This window comes from Dermochelys coriacea, chromosome 3 (genome assembly GCF_009764565.3).
Source record: "Dermochelys coriacea isolate rDerCor1 chromosome 3, rDerCor1.pri.v4, whole genome shotgun sequence".
Lineage (NCBI taxonomy): Eukaryota > Metazoa > Chordata > Testudines > Dermochelyidae > Dermochelys > Dermochelys coriacea.
Genome location: NC_050070.1, coordinates 127,223,591 through 127,239,744, shown reverse-complemented (window position 1 = coordinate 127,239,744; position 16,154 = coordinate 127,223,591). Strand labels below are relative to the sequence as shown.

At 37.2% G+C, this 16,154-nt stretch overlaps 1 protein-coding gene across 4 annotated transcripts in view; it reads left to right on the top strand.

Annotated features, from left to right (window-relative positions):
• LOC119852832 overlaps positions 1 to 16,154 on the top strand; it is a 137,099-nt gene that overhangs the window by 69,436 nt on the left and 51,509 nt on the right. For all 4 annotated transcript variants that reach the window (XM_043511282.1, XM_038394675.2, XM_043511281.1 and 1 more), the window contains 2 exons: positions 10,662 to 10,748; positions 13,065 to 13,203. In XM_043511282.1, the coding sequence (XP_043367217.1) occupies positions 10,662 to 10,748; positions 13,065 to 13,203 (226 nt within the window). The remainder of the gene's footprint in view (positions 1 to 10,661; positions 10,749 to 13,064; positions 13,204 to 16,154) is intronic.

Sequence of the window (16,154 nt, the reverse complement as noted above, 5' to 3'; positions counted from 1 at the left end):
TATGAATGCATCCGATGAAGTGAGCTGTAGCTCACGAAAGCTTATGCTCAATTAAATTTGTTAGTCTCTAAGGTGCCACAAGTACTCCTTTTCTTTTTTGCGAATACAGACTAACACAGCTGCTACTCGGAAGCATAACATGACTGTACTCTATATTAACCATGTTAGAGAACTGTTCTCATTTTGAGAGATGCTTAAACAAAAACATGTTTATAACATGGTTTTCCTCTGTCTATTTTAACCCAGTTTAATATTACATTTAATTTTTAATAGTTGTTTAATGCAATGGTTTGTCTAATGGTTCAGTTATGTGGTTATTTTAATAGTGTAGATGGAGACTTGGACACAGTCTTAGAATTACTGATGTTTTCTAGAGAACTTTGGAAAACATTGTTCTGTGTTGTATAGTGCACAGTGGGGCTGTGTATGTGTCTAGGGCTCTTAGGGGCTACCACAGTAGAAAAACAATGATCAATAATTTTCTTTTACATCCTTTATAGATGGAGCTAACACATGAATTAAGTCTAATTTTAAATACTGTTCTATTTTTGCTGTACTTTAACAAGATTTGGCCAGCCAACATGAATAGGAACAAATGTAAGAACTCTTTTATTTGGGGGTGGGGGGGAATCTTCTAATTTAGGTCCCTAGTAGCATGGGGGGGAAGGGGCAGGGGGAGTATTTTAAGCACAGTTCTAACACCATTTGGCCTCATCCATGATGTCTAGCCAGGTTAGACCATGTTAGAAATCAGCTCAGTTGGTACTAGGTAAAATTTTCAAAAGTGCCTAAATCACTTAGGCTCTTTTGAAAATGTTACTCGTGTTTTAATGAAGTAAATATGATCCAGTATTTAGGTTTTGTATAAATAGTCTAACCCCACTAATAATGTTTTTCCGTGGCTTTTCTTTTAAACTCCAGTGGAATCATGATTTTGTGGGTTTTTTTTTGTTTTTTTTAAAGCAATAAATGTTTTCCTTGCAGTGTCCGAGAATCTGAGAAATGAGACTGAGTATAAGCCAAAGTGAAACTGGCTTAATTGATTTCCATTTTTTGGTGGTTGAACTATGAAAAAGATAAACAGTATAAATGGTAAAATACTATTTTGATTTGTAAAAATCTTTCAGTTTTACTAATCTAAGTGGGTGTTCATATCACAGGTAAAAACATTGTTTACAGTGTATGATTTTTAAATTATCAGTGTACCTCTGAATATAATGTCTGAGTTCAGTTCTTGGACGACTGCACAACTGGATGTATATTCTCTGGGACTTTCTTTCCTTTGTTTGTATTGCTAGGGAAAAATGCATGAAAACAAGATCTTTGTTTCTGAAGATTTCATCTACTCCCTCTGTTTATTCCCTTACTTGATGTTAAAATCATATCTTTGTGACATGACCTTTGGCTTTGTAGAAAGGATTATAATGTCACCAAAGAGAAGATATTGGCATTATTAGCTGAGAAGTAACCAGCCAGGATAAAATTAACAGTTGAGGAACAAAGGCCTGGTTTCATGTGAATTTCCCAGGGAATTTTAAGAAAACAACCAAAGGGAAGAGAAATCTAGAAAACATAAGCAGAATTGTCTTTAAATCGAATGTTTTTCAAAGTTTTCCCTGAGATCTCAGCAAACATTTGAATACAGTTCTGTGAGCTTCAGTGCTGCATTATTTTGATGTGTTGTTTTTATGACCTCTTTGATCTAAGTAGTTTTCCTAATTTAACAAATTTATTTGGGCATAAGCTCATGAAAGCTTATGCCCAAATAAATTTGTTAGTCTCTAAGGTACCACAAGTACTTCTCCATTTTATTTTATTTTACTTTATTTTATTTTAGCTGATGCAGATTAACACAGCTACCACTCTGAAACCTTTCAGAGCAGCAGCCGTGTTAGTCTGTATTCGCAAAAAGAAAAGGAGTACTTGTGGCACCTTAGAGACTAACAAATTTATTTGAGCATAAGCTTTCGTGAGCTACAGCTGTTTCCTAATTTAGGCACTTTTCCTTGTCCATAATGATACTGATAAAGAGAATATGCTACTAAAGTTTATTCTAGACAGACCTGGTTCCTTTCTCTTGATGTTCAAAGACCATTTTAACTGGTCAGTGACACTGCTAAACAGTCTTAACATCAAACTAACTTAATAGGCTGCCTTTGCAAGACTTTCTCAACTCAAAATTAAAAAGGCGTGATCTGATTCCCTCTTTTGCAAGAAAGGAACAAAATGTCTGTTCCTAAGAAGGTTAATATATTTGGTGCCACATATCAGCCTGTCTCTACAGGTCCATGTTAAAGTAGAGTTGTAGCCTTATTAGCATCCTATTAATATGTGCATAAAATGTAGTCTGTGTCTGAGCTCAAATACACAAATTGGGAAATCAAAGAGAAATCCTTCACACCTTTTGCTGGCTTCATCCTGAACTTTTATTTATCTTAAAACAACTTCCTTAAGAGAATTTCCTCTTCTAAAGGAAACACTTCTCCACATTTAACAGGAGAATACTGCAGGGAACTATGTTTTCAGCCACATAGCACTGAGAGGAAAGAAACTACTTTAATCATAATGTTCTGAATCTTAACTTTGACTTGTATAACAAAAACATTTATCTTAAAGTGCAACACTTTAGATCTTTTTTTCAAATGAAAAAGAAATAATGAATTGTTGCTGTGACAAAGTATGCATACACCCAACACCAATAAGTATGAACAAGAAAGGAATTTTAAAGAAATTTCAGTTTGATAACTTGTTTTGTTTATATGCCCGACTACAGTAGCAAGTTTTGTTTCTGAGAGTCTAATGGCTTATTTACATAGGAAAATTACAACAATTTAATTTAAAACTTATTTAGGTACTGCAGTGAAAAACCATATGTAGACACTTCAATTTAGGAATGGCTTATTTCTTTCTAGCCTAGTTAGTAACCAATTGATTTAAGCTAAATCCATAAAAGCCGCTCTTAAACTAAAATAAGAGCATCTACACAGTGGTCTGTCTCACTTTAACTGGGGTCATGTCTACACTACCCCTGAGCGACATAAGTTTTGTAGTGTACACAGCGCTCAGAGGTGTGAAAAACAACACCCCACCGAGCTATATGGGATTCGCTGGCATAAATGGTAGTGTGAACAGCACTATGTTAGGGGAGGGAGCTCTCTCCCGTTAGCATAGAGCGGCTACATGCGAGATCTTACAGCGGCGCAGCTGCATTGGTACAGCTGTGCTGCTGTAAGGTCTCTGGTGCAGAGAGAGCCTGAATCAATTTTAAAATACACTTGTAGTTAAACCAGTGCAAGTTTGTGTCTAGGCAAAGCCTGTAATAGTTGTAAAGTCACATACAGTGACCATCTGATGACTGCATAATTCATTTTTTTTCAATTAGAAGAGAACCAACTTGGAACATGATTAACAGCACTTTTTAAAATTAACTGTACATTTAAAAAAATTGTAAATAGTGTTCTGTCAATTTTATATTGTTTTCTATCGCCTAACCTGCCTGTATTTATGCTGCACTCATCCCCTGTATATCTAAAGTACCTTTTTCCATGGAGGTTGTTTCTGGAAGTGTTCTTGTATTCATCCTGCTTTCCTTTGTACAGTTGTTCATGGATGATTCTGTTTTGCAGTTGTGATATTCAGAGCTGGCTATAATTGAAGAGCACAACAATTTGAGATTGCATTTATTGATGCGCACGGTCATGTTTATGCCTGTGCAAATCAATTAAAATATTAGTGTAAAAATATTACCTGAAATATCTGAAGCATTTAGCAACTGGAACTGATGGAAATGCTATTCTAATTCACTAATAATCCCATACCTTCATTCCTTAACAGGAAAGTTCCCACTCAAATGGTATTTTTCCTGAGTGAGAACTCTGCACGTCTGCAGAATTAGTCATATATGTATTTGCTTAAGGCCAGGCTAAGCCTTAGAAGGCCACATAGGGCCTCTTCCCTTCTTGGGGCACTACACTCACTACACATATACTTCTCTGATCTGCCAGTCTGCGCACTATCAGATTTCTTATTCTATGATGCAATTTGACTCTGCTGGCTGGCTGCAGAAGAGAATGAATTCCCCTCTCTCTCAAAGCTCATTTGAAAAGTTGCTCTCTGAATCCGATCATGGCTACTTGGCCTCTATATATGAATCACCGCAAGCTATGCAACTATGTGGAGAGGGGTGTTAGGAGCAGAGATTCACCGTTGCCTCAGTGGGGATTGCATGCAAGATGATGTGAGTGTCATTTTGCATATTGCCCAGCAAAGTATAGGTCCATCCCTGTATTCTTAAGGAGTCAGAAAATAATTGTGAGAATAATTTTGCAGGTATATGAGAATTTCACTTAGTTAAGGGAACTAAAGTTTTAATATTTATTAAATAAAAATAAACAATCTGTGCATTTAAATAAATCTGTTTTTCTTTTTAAAAAACAATTTCTAGCTTTTTTAAGCCATAAATGTTGTCCAAAGCTTCTGGAATCTTGTGGTGGCTTCTTACCTTTTTTTCTAATTTTAGTGAATTAACTGCTGGTGAAACTGTTGGATGAATGGCTCTGCAGACTGATCTCCTTTGTTTATTCACTGTACTGAGGCAGTCAAGACTGTTTCTGTTATATCTCCCCCACGCTGCCATGCCAATGTGCCTAAAAACCCATGGAAAGTCACTGCATCCAATTACTAAATTGTCATTCAAATTTGTAAAAAATGCATCCGATGAAGTGAGCTGTAGCTCACGAAAGCTTATGCTCAAATAAATTTGTTAGTCTCTAAGGTGCCACAAGTACTCCTTTGCTTTTTGCGAATACAGACCAATACGGCTGCTACTCTGAAACCTGTCATTCAAATTTGTAAAACTATGCTAATGCTTTATATTATGGGTTCTATTCACACATCAGTGATTAGGGGCTTTATGTGACTATTTCCCACTCAGTGTTAATGTGAATGAAAGCCATACATTTCTACATACATTGAGTGGAAAATATAGACCCCCACTTTACCCCACCCTATGCAACTCCTAGAGAGATCAATGCAAGTCTTATGTTCTCAGATGTTGTAGCGTTGGGGTCCCAAGTTGTAAAAATAGGCACTATGTTAATTTTTCCACTCTTAAAATGAATAGCTCCTTAAATATTTTTTACACAGGGTATATTTCTGCACTGCAAAATGTATAAGGTTCATATGAAAATTCATGGAAAACACAGATCTTCTGCATAAGAATATACTAATAATTATAGGAGACCACATCTGCATAGATGTTTTAGTGTAAATTATTTCAACATTTCTGTTATGAACTCCTGTGTTCGCTGTTATACTGTTGTGTTAGAAATGCTCTCTGAGTTGAACTTCAGCACACGTAAGGACAGCTTGTGTGTGTGGTTTGTTGGTTGTTTTTATTGGGAAGGAGAATAAACAAATTTTAGATTGTGGCTGTAGTCAAACAAAGAATTCTAAAACTAAAATTAAGCTCTCTCTACCCCCACAGTTTTAATGGGATGTAAAAAAAATTCTCGTATTAAAGAATTTTTTTCAGGCAGTTAGTGCCTTTTGAAGAGTTAAGAAAATTGTTAAATGTCCAGGTTTTCTGCACTTACAAATGAACTTTATTTTTCATCAGAAATTTCATAAGAATTCTTAGTATGCAGAATTAATCATCACATCCTCAGATTAATGGATTAGAGGCTTCATAAACATGCTTTGAAACACATTTGTTAGATTATTTGTCAGTGCTTTGCAAATTAAGGACTCCCTAAATACTTGTTGACACAATAGATGACAGTAGTTCTGTGGAATAAGGTGCATCCCACTCTGTGTGAATTTCAATGCTTTTGAAAGCATCTACTGTATGCATGAGGCAATATTAAGTGCATTGAGTCCATAATATTGATGGAAAAAATTGTTAGCAGTCTATTTTGTTGAAACAGTATTTGACCTTCAATTCAGTGATTAGTTTATATAATGCATTAACATAGGATCAGCTCAAAATGTCCATCTGCAATCTCTGTATCTTTTTATTTTAAACAAATTAATTAATACACAAACTTTGGGCCATGTCTTTGGCCATGTCTTACCTTCCTGTGGAGAAACCTGTAGGGAGGGGGGCAGAGATCCTCATGGAGTTTCCTTCTAATGCTCCCCTTGGTGAACACAAATTTGAGAGGCTGCAGAGGGGGGCTTGCTCTCAGCCTCACAGATCCTAGAGTCTCTTCAGGGAGGGCCTGATGATGATCTGCAAAGTGGCCCTTCCCCTGCAAGATAGCTTTTAGGGAGCAGTTTTGGCCATTGGCTACCTCCTGGTGCTGCTGGTACTGTACAAGCGAGAGAGTGAGAACCCTTCAAAGATAAGCCCTGATTCAGCAAATCATTTAACATGTGCTTTTGTACTGATGGATTCAATGCTTTTCTGAACCAAGACCTTAAGGTTTTTTGTGACTTTACATAAATTATACATGGGATCTGGAGGTGACCATGCACAGAATGCAACTGCTGCCTGGCTCTACTCTTTGTATGCCACTCTTTGCCTTCAGATCCCCAATCCTGTGGGTTTCTATGAGTGAGGTTCATTAGGAATCATGCTGCAGAACTGTTGCACATGTGCTCATGCTCGCTTTCTCTCTTTTGCAGTCTGGTCTGCCCAGTCTTTCTCTCTGCTCGCATTACTGGGAGGGGAGCATAAAGCTAAGATTAGGCTGTGATAAATTGATGAGTAAATTATGACGTTTTGCTCTTGTCCTTAACAATTTGAATTTCAATTACTATTGGCATGACAGGAGCTACAAATGTGGTTATAGTGATACAATGACACATATATGTAGGGTACTGTGTGATAATTAGGTTTTATACCTTTAATAATTTAAGCTGCTCTGCCTTGGATGAAAACACTGTGATTGTAGGTACAGACTCTCCCCGATTTACACAATTCTTCCGTTCTAGAATGCCTTGCGTAACTCAATTTTGTGTAAGTTGGAAACGTATACCCAACTGTTATGTCAAAAAAAAAAAAAAAAACCCAAACCCAAATCTCCTATTTCTAGCTTTATGGAACTTCTTCTGTAAGTGCAGATTTGCTTAAGTCTGGTCTTGCGTAATCCGGGGAGCGTCTGTATAACATAAACTGCCTCACCTAGGCACAGAAACATGATTGAAGGCTGAGGTCTTAAGTTTACATCTTTCTTTCTTTCATTCCTCTCAAAGGTAAATATTTACAAGGCACATCTGATTTCAAATCCACATCTAATTTCATCTGATGCTAACCTGGTGTCCACTCTGTATTTTTTCCTGCTTGCAAATAATTAACATCAGAAGTGAAAGTCCTGAATCAGAAGATAATGGAAGTCTATAGAAGGAAAAAAAAAACTAATTATTGTCCCTTTCTCAATCTGGTTCTGGATGTGTGTACTTCATTTTGGGTCATAGTCACATATTCAACAGGTCGATGTCACACGTTTGGCTTATGAAGGATTGAGCGCTCTGCTTGCTTTTTATTGGCGTTCTGAATGTTCAGTATTATGATTGTGTGTATCAATGGCACAGCCCTGAAGTCCTTAACCCTTCTGCTGATTGCAGTGGGAGTTTTGCCTGAGTAAGAATGGCAGGATTGGACCCGAAATGAGCATTGATTTTAAACATCAGACACTAATGTAAGTAATAGTGGCAAAAAACAGTTTCTGCATTTAAAGAGGTAGAAGATTTTTAGTTTCCCAATGGTTTGGGTGTTTTTTTGTTTGTTCTGGATTATATTTTTGTGGGAGGATTTTCTTACATTTGCTTCACTGACATGGGGAGGGAGAAATAACTCTTGCTGCTTTAATAACAAAGGTGAAGTATTGTTGAATTTGTTATTCCAAACGAGGCAATTGTTAATTTTTTTTTTACAAGGGACATATTGTATAATGTTGTAAACTAAATCTAACCAAAAAAGCTTGCAGCACTGAAAATAAGGAGAACTAAAGAGAAAAATCGTTCGTGTAATATAGTAAATTGATAGTATAATGTCAGATGAAATGAGGTAGCAAACAAAAGAAGGGTTAGAAGAAAAAATTGTAGCTGTTAAGAGGAGCCAAACAAAGGTATAATGGATGGTATAGTTGAGACTGGGCACCGCAAAGGCTCTCAGTGCAGCTCCCTGATGTGCTGGGAGGAGCTCTTATTCACTAGGAGCCTTAGCACCTGCAAAGAATCTCCCGGCTCTGTGCTTAGGTGCACAGGGAGGCAAAGGAGCCGAGGCCTTCTTGGTACACCACTGAGGCTCTGACAATTTAGTGCCCACATTCCTTCCGTTGCCTCTCTTTGCACCTGTGGCAGCAAGGCCTTCCTAAAGTGCTGACCTGCAGTGCAGGGGTGTCAACACCTCACTAATGCCCAGCATGCAGAGAAGTAGCACCTCAACAGTGCATGGGCCCTGTTACATTACATCAGTGCTTGGAAGCCTGCCAGCTACATTCCATCAAGTAGTCATCTGACACAGTGAGCCATCAGCATGAGCTGGGATTCTGAGGAATTGAGTGATTATCCTTCTAGGGTGGCCAAGTGGTGGGAAGCTTGAAGAGCATCTGTATACCATGTATCCATTTACACTGGTTGCACTGTAAGACCCAAGGCATCTAGATGTTCTTTCCAAATCCATTTTACATGAAACCTTGAAGCTCTGTTGCAGACTTGTCCCCACTGTTGCTGCTAGTCACATTTTACTGGGGCTTTTCGGTTCCAAGCCTCCTGCAGCCATCAGGTAGAGGGACTGTACCTATAAAGCTCTGAGAGGCTAGAGTTGCAAACTTTCATAAAAACTGGCAATGGGCTCCCTGAAGTGAGTAGCTGGCCAGAAATGCCACAAGGAACTTGGACAGGTGGTTTAATGTGAGGCAGTGTTGGAAGCTGACTTGCTAATCTGTTGATTATTGCAGATTCGATTTCCTGAAAAAGAGAGGAAAAAATGCAGGAAACTAAAGACAAAGACAGAATCCTATCCTAAGGCATCATAGGATCTGAATGACTTGGGGAGTTCAAAATTATTTCAGACTATATTCCCTTTCATTCCCTTATGTTCCTCTTTATTTTTTTTTGGCCTGTTAATAAAGTCGAAATGAATTAACTAAGATATGAAGAAAGCACCAAGAAATTATGTGACTTTAACTGATGATGATGTGTTTATTAACTTTTACTGTCAGTGAGTGGTGAAAAAAAAAAAGGACAACAAAGTGGCATCAGTAGGTTATTTCGCCCACTTCACGGGGTCAGAATATCCCATGATACATGCTAGGAAGAGTCCTCAAAACTCAGCCGGATTCTGAGTTTTGCAATAGTGTAATTCCCAGGGAGTCCCTCTTGATTCTTGGCACAACTTAGGACAGAATCAGACACAATAGCTTTGGCAATTCCCAGTCTCTCTTAAGCCTTGTCTTTCCTGCTTAAAAAAAAAAAAAAAAGTCTGGAGGGGGGGTGTGAAAGGGGTTTTTTTTGTTTTGTTTTTAACCTTGGGGTAACTAGCACACACAAGCTATCCTGAGGTGAAAACACATTGAAGACCAGGTACTTGAGTTTTACCATCAGGTAAATGAGGCAAAGTACACAGTGCTATACCCCCTCCTGGGTTACCTCCATGAGATTACTTTATGGTAAAATTAAAGTTCCTGGTCTTCACAGTGTTTTTGCCTCAGGATAATTCACACACATTAGCTGTTCCAAGGTTTAAAAAAAAACATACATTTTTTTTTAAAGCAGTGAAGATGAGGTCTTATTTTGAAGACTTGTGACCCAAGAGTAAAAATTGATTACATCTTATATTTTTGGTAATCTTATTTACCTCTATCACAGGGGCATTGTGTGAGGCTTAATTCATAAATGTTTTTCAAGGGATTGGATGGTTCTTTGGAGTTTCTTGGATGGAAGATGCTATAGCAATGCAAAATATGTTTATAATTAATGCAAACATTTTATAATTACATCTACTTTACTGATTTTTTTTTTTGGTTGTGATTGCAGGGCAGGGGAGAAAGGTGTATTTTGTTTTGTTGTGCAAATGCTTTGTAATTACTTAAGGCCATGGCGTAATTTTGAGAATAATCATTTACTTCCCCTTTTTAAAAAAAAGTTGTGCTTTTTGAAAATTCTGCTTTTTGTTTTTTGTTTTTAAAACAAAGACCATGTGGGGAGAAGAGGAAACTAGCAAAAATATTCTTCATTAATAGATTTTCCTTAAATCAGCCATTGCATTTTACATTTCTCAGCAGAAGAGAGGATGCAAACAGGAGACAAGAGAAAGAAAGAGGGGATCACAGAATCTTCATTTTATTTCATTTCCTCAAAAGTATGCTCGTTTGGGCAGACAGTAATTGCAGTTTCTAATGACTCAAACTTGAAGGGAAACAGAAGAAGACTACAAACAAGTTTATGGGCCTATCAGCAGGAATATGTGGCTACAAATTGCTGAGTAAATGAAACAGCCTGTTGTTTCCTAAGCCTAAGTTTGTGAGTGTTATGTCAAAGCATTTGAGGCGGAGCTAGAGCACCAGGCGGTGTTAGGAATACCTGCTGGGTCCTAATTGGTGCCCACTGTTGTTAATGGCTTCCTGTGGCTGAGTGTTTACTTGTCATTTGTTTTGTGCTTTGTTTCCCAGCTACTGGAAAAAAAATACTGACCAAAACTTTATCTTTCTTTTAAGTGTATCCCTGGACATCAAGTGCCCTACTGCAAATTGTCTCCTGATGCTAAATACCTCAAGTCTATTCCACAGTCCAGTAATTACCTGGTATGCTGCAAGAGTTTGATTTGCTCTTAATATTGCTTCTGAATTGTTTTAGCAAACATTATGAATATTTTTTCTTTTTAGGGATCTGGAGCAATTGTATCTCATCTAAACCTCTGTTTGGACATTGTAAATGAGTGCATAATATTTTCTCTTTTTTTTAAAAGAATGCCGTTTGCCTACAATTTCCACCATCACCCATAAATCTCTGTTTATTATTGAGTTTAATGCTTCTGAAAGGTGCCAGGCTGAAAACCTTGCACACTAAAAACCTCTGATTATCAACAGAGCAGGTACAGATTGCAGAAATTTGGGCTTTCCCACACTGCGCACAAATATACCTTCACTCTTGACTCAAGGAGACTTGCCCAGCAGAAGACAAAATATTTCAAAACCCATTCCCATTCAGTCCTTGGCCTCCCCGTTGAGATCACCCCTAAGAGTGCTGGATAGTGCCAGCTGTAACATGGACCCTTACACACTAGGAAAAGGATTGCAACTACTAATTTAAGAGGCCATAGAACAGCTGATGAAGAGTAACTGATTTTAGTCACTATTGACTTGGGTAGAATTAGAACTAGTGAAAAGCTCCCAGTCTCATTCTCTGGAGTCATCTGCTCTTCCTACAATGATTTTTTTTTGAATTACAAATGGACCCTAAACAGCAACTCACAGACCCTTGAGAAAATGCATCTTATCTATGCCTCTCTTTAGGAACCGACCTTTAATCTGCATATCTAGAAGTTCTTTCTCAAATGCAGATTTTTCACTTTAGTATATGTATATATATTTTTATATGGGGAAACAGTGTATAGCCACAGGGGATTGGATCAATTTCTTAGTGATAAAATTAAATTTGGAAGCCATCTATGGAGTGGTGATATGTTAGATTTCTTAACGTTTTGTTTATTTCAGTCAAGGTGTCAATGTTCTGTGATACGGAGCAAATTGATTGGAAGGAGGTTAGATTTCCATGTAATGTTATGCATTTTGTCCTTGTGATCCTTGATTTATTTGTGGCCGGTGCTTTCCCATGTGACAGCCAGAATGGATGGCAAATTGGTTTAGTATAGCTCTTTTGCTAACTGACTGACTGAGGAAAATAACATGAAGCTACATGTGAAAATGCAAAGAGTATTTTCTGTTGAGATTGAATGATTGAAAAAGGAATTGACGTCCTGTGATTTTATTTTTCGTCATTTTAATCATTTATTTTAGGTATATGCAAATTTTAGTCTTATGCCCTCTGCTTGGGGGGGGAGGGGGAGCAATTGAAGCCATCCGTCCACACCTCCCAGTGCTTAATAGTGACATCTATTTTTAAACAGAAAGTGATTGTTTGAACTGGTTTGAGAAGAGCTGAATTAGGGTGCGAACAGTGGCATAGCTGGTGGGCTCCTGAGGTGTTTTTTTTTATAAATCCCAGAGAGAGAAAAGTAAATTAAATTCCAGGATCTCCACTTAAGTCTATTTCAACTCCATTTCATACATTTGCCACTTGCATACTGATTATAATGTTATAAAATACAAATGTGCCTACACTTTACACTTGAAGGATCTTCATGGCATCATCCCATGCTAACTTTGCCATTTGGAGAGAATCTCTATTGGACACTGAATCTTTAAATTGGTGTGATTTCCAGGAAGTTCCTCCATTATTAAAGGAACAGGATTTAGATTTAAAGTTCCAGGGTTTAACCCCATGTTCTACAGTGATGGGGTACCGGTGGGGATAGAAGATATAAAGAACCACTTCCCCTGTATAAGCAGCTAGGCAGGTATCTGTACAGTGTACGCTTCTCTGATGGAATGTACTCTTACCTAATGCAACAGCCCATTCAACACAACCCCAGGGGTACATAATCTGAAAAAATAGAATGGACTATGTCTAGACCTCATCACCATTAGCTAGCACAGAGGTTTTCAACCATTTTTCAGTTGTGGACCTCTAAAAATTTCAAATGGAGGTCGGATCCCTTTAGAAATCTTAGACATAGTCTGCAGACCCCACAGGTTGAAAACCACTGAGCTAGCACATACGCTGCGATGCAGGGGAGGAAGCGGGCTTTGGCCTTTCTTAGTGGAGCAGTAAGATCTGTCCCACTGTAGTTTTATATCCCAGTGGATCACTGAGGAATTCTGCCCACACTAGTAGCTTCTCCAATGTAAAAGGAACATCAGAAGGCTTCTCTGCTCATGTGCACTGCATCAGCTAGTACAGGAGTTGGCCCATTATTTGATAGTTTTATATTTGGCTTTGTTGCACACAAGAATTCAGAATAGTAAGTTCTGTATTCACTTTTTTCCTCTCTTTTAAAGATTATAGGATTGCAGAATGAGTTAACTAGACATGGAATCTTAAAGAACCAGCAAGATTATGAAGACTTTTGGACACTGATCCTAGAGGGCACTCACGGTTCACGGCTCAAAGAAAAACTTCAGGATATAAAATCAAAAAGTTGGGTTTCTTACACACTTTGTCTCTTCTGAATACTTTTAAGAGCTTACTTTTTTATTTTTTTAATCTGATTTTAAAATTTAATATCTGTAACAAGACATCAAAACAAGAGACCTGATTCACAATTGGTGTAAACCAGTATAGCTCCCCATTGAAGTCAATGGAACAATGCTGATTTATTCCAGCTAAGAATCTGGCTAAATTGTAAAATTTCACCCCTTCAAATCAATACTATATATCACTTTTATCATGTTTGTAACATAATAAAAATCTTGGATTTAGAAAGAAGAAAAGGAAAGAAATTTAAATTTAAAACAGAATCAAAAAAATTCATAAAGAAACATGTTTTTAGTAATCGAAAGGAACAAGAAACACTAACGCTATTGTGTGCAGGTGGAAGTCTTAATGTTATTTTGTAAATGGAATCCCTAAACAGCCTAAAACATATTTTGAAAAAGAGGGTTTTAGGATTAACACTAATTTTAATATTGTATTGCATTCATAATCATTTGTGTTTGAGGGAGGAAAATGAGGAAATAATTAGTCAACATAAGATTATTGCGATCATTAATATAATTTGTACAATTATATCCTTTTAAAAAAAATAATTGAAACCTGCTGCCAGCTGTGACTTTTCCCACACCTGAAGAAGAGTGCAGTGTAGCTCAAAAGCTTGTCTCTTTCACTAACAGAAGTTGGTCCAATAAAAGATAGTCACCAACCTTGTCTCTCTAATATCCTGGGACCAACACGGCTATAACAAAACTACAAACAAGTTGTGCTCATAGGTAGTCTATATAACCATGTGTTTCTCTCATTGTTACCCTTGCCTGTCCTCCTCCACTCCCTCCATTTGTTTTACACCCATTTGTCACATCATTTCTTAATTCAGGCCTCGATCCTGCAAACATGCACAATGGATAAATAAGTAGTACCACTGAACTAAATGAGACTGCTCCCATGAATAAAGTTACACACATACCTAAGTGTTTGTAGGATTTGACCTCAGAGAGTCAGAGAGAGAGAGAGAGAGAGATCATCAGCTGATGTCAATCAGTGTAGATGCATTGATTTCAAGGGAAATCATTCTATACCAGCAGAAAGAAAAGGAGTACTTGTGACACCTTAGAGACTAACAAATTTATTAGAGCATAAGCTTTCTATACCAGCAGAGGATCTGGAATGAATCCTACTTTGTGGCACAATGGGGCTCTGATTTATTGGGACCTCTGAGTGCTACTATAATACATTTACTATTTGTTATTTTTAATAAATAACTATCTGTGTCTAGTCTAAAAGTGTGGTACCAAAGAGTATGAAAACTCTATACTTGAATCACTTTTATCCCTGTCACAACCATTTTCTTACTGAATCTTTGAGAATCTGACTCATGAACACAAGCATATGTCTGATCCAAAGCCCACTGAAGTTAATGGAAAGACTCCTATAGACTGCAGTGGGCATTGAATCAAGCACAATATAAATACGTTTTCCCTTTATTTAATTCCATTTTCACAGAAAACAAAACTACAGCAGTGAACCCCAACAGGGTAATTTATGCTTGAAAACCAACTGTTTCTTCCGCCTTAATTTTTTAGCATCTAAACACAATTGAGGGAATGCACTAATGTTACTCAGTTTAGATTTTTAAGCTTTGTATGTTCAGGTACATTTTTGTATTCTGCTTATATATATAAAATCTATAGCAATTGAGCTCGCACAAATATGAACATAACCTAGGCAAATGACTATCAATCTTTATGATTGTGCAAACTTGGGGTGCAGATGTGCAACTGACATTGAAAATGAGACCAATAAATAAAAATACTCTCTTGAATATGTCTTAAATTTCATTTAAAAAGTTTTATTTAAATATTCTCCTGCAGTTGCATGAATCAGGATACAACAGATTTGTGTTGTTTGTGAGAACAAGAAAGCATGTATATTATATAACATTTTACATATACTGAGGTGTTTTGTTTGTGTGCGTATATCTACAATACTCAGACATAAGTTTGGTTTTTATTTTACAAATTAAAACCTCTTTAAACTGAAAGAAAGAGAAACTGATTAGAATTAAAAGTGAATCTGAGATTTAAATCCATTGCCCAAGGAGAGTGAAAAGAAAAAGTAAATACTGAAAAGTTATTTACTTGACCATTAGACCCTGACTGTATTTTTTACCATGGGCAATTGTCAGTTCATACATTTTTTTCTTTCGCTGTTCATGGTTATAATACCATTTTTACACACACATGAACTGACATGGTTGTGTTTTGTGTTTTATAATTGTATATATTTTCTAACAAAAGTTTTAATCTGTCACTAATATGTGGTTATTTAAATTGGAGCAGGGTTTCCCTAGGTCACTTGCCTCACTGCTGCAGTTCATTTGAGTGTTAGAGACTAAGACTATAGCATGTTTTTCTTTAAAATAAATGGAATATTTTTCAGTTTGAAGAGAATAAATGTCACATCCCAATGTGTTAGAATGACGTTAGCTAGAAGCGCGTAGAAATATTCATAAACGAAGACCAAGCATAAGTAAAATGTACTTGAGGTCAGGTTTAATTATAAACTCAAAATGCAAGGCAAGCTTGCCATAGTGAATCATAGACTATCAGGGTTGGAAGGAACCTCAGGAGATCATCTAGTCCAACCTCCTGCTCAAAGCAGGACCAATCCCCAATTTTTGCCCCAGATCCCTAAATGGCCCCCTCAAGGAATGAACTCACAACCCTGGGTTTAGCAGGCCAATGCTCAAACCACTGAGCTATCCCCCCCCCCCCCGTGTGTTGGCTGAAGTTCATTAATCTTTTTGTGAACTTGGGCTCTGATTTTGGTACATGACCATTGTATCAAGAGCTAGGGTTCTGGAAAATGTGTAAAATGTCATGGGTTTGCATGGTATTAATCCATAGACAGGGAAGATGTGTTAGTTTTTGCTTACC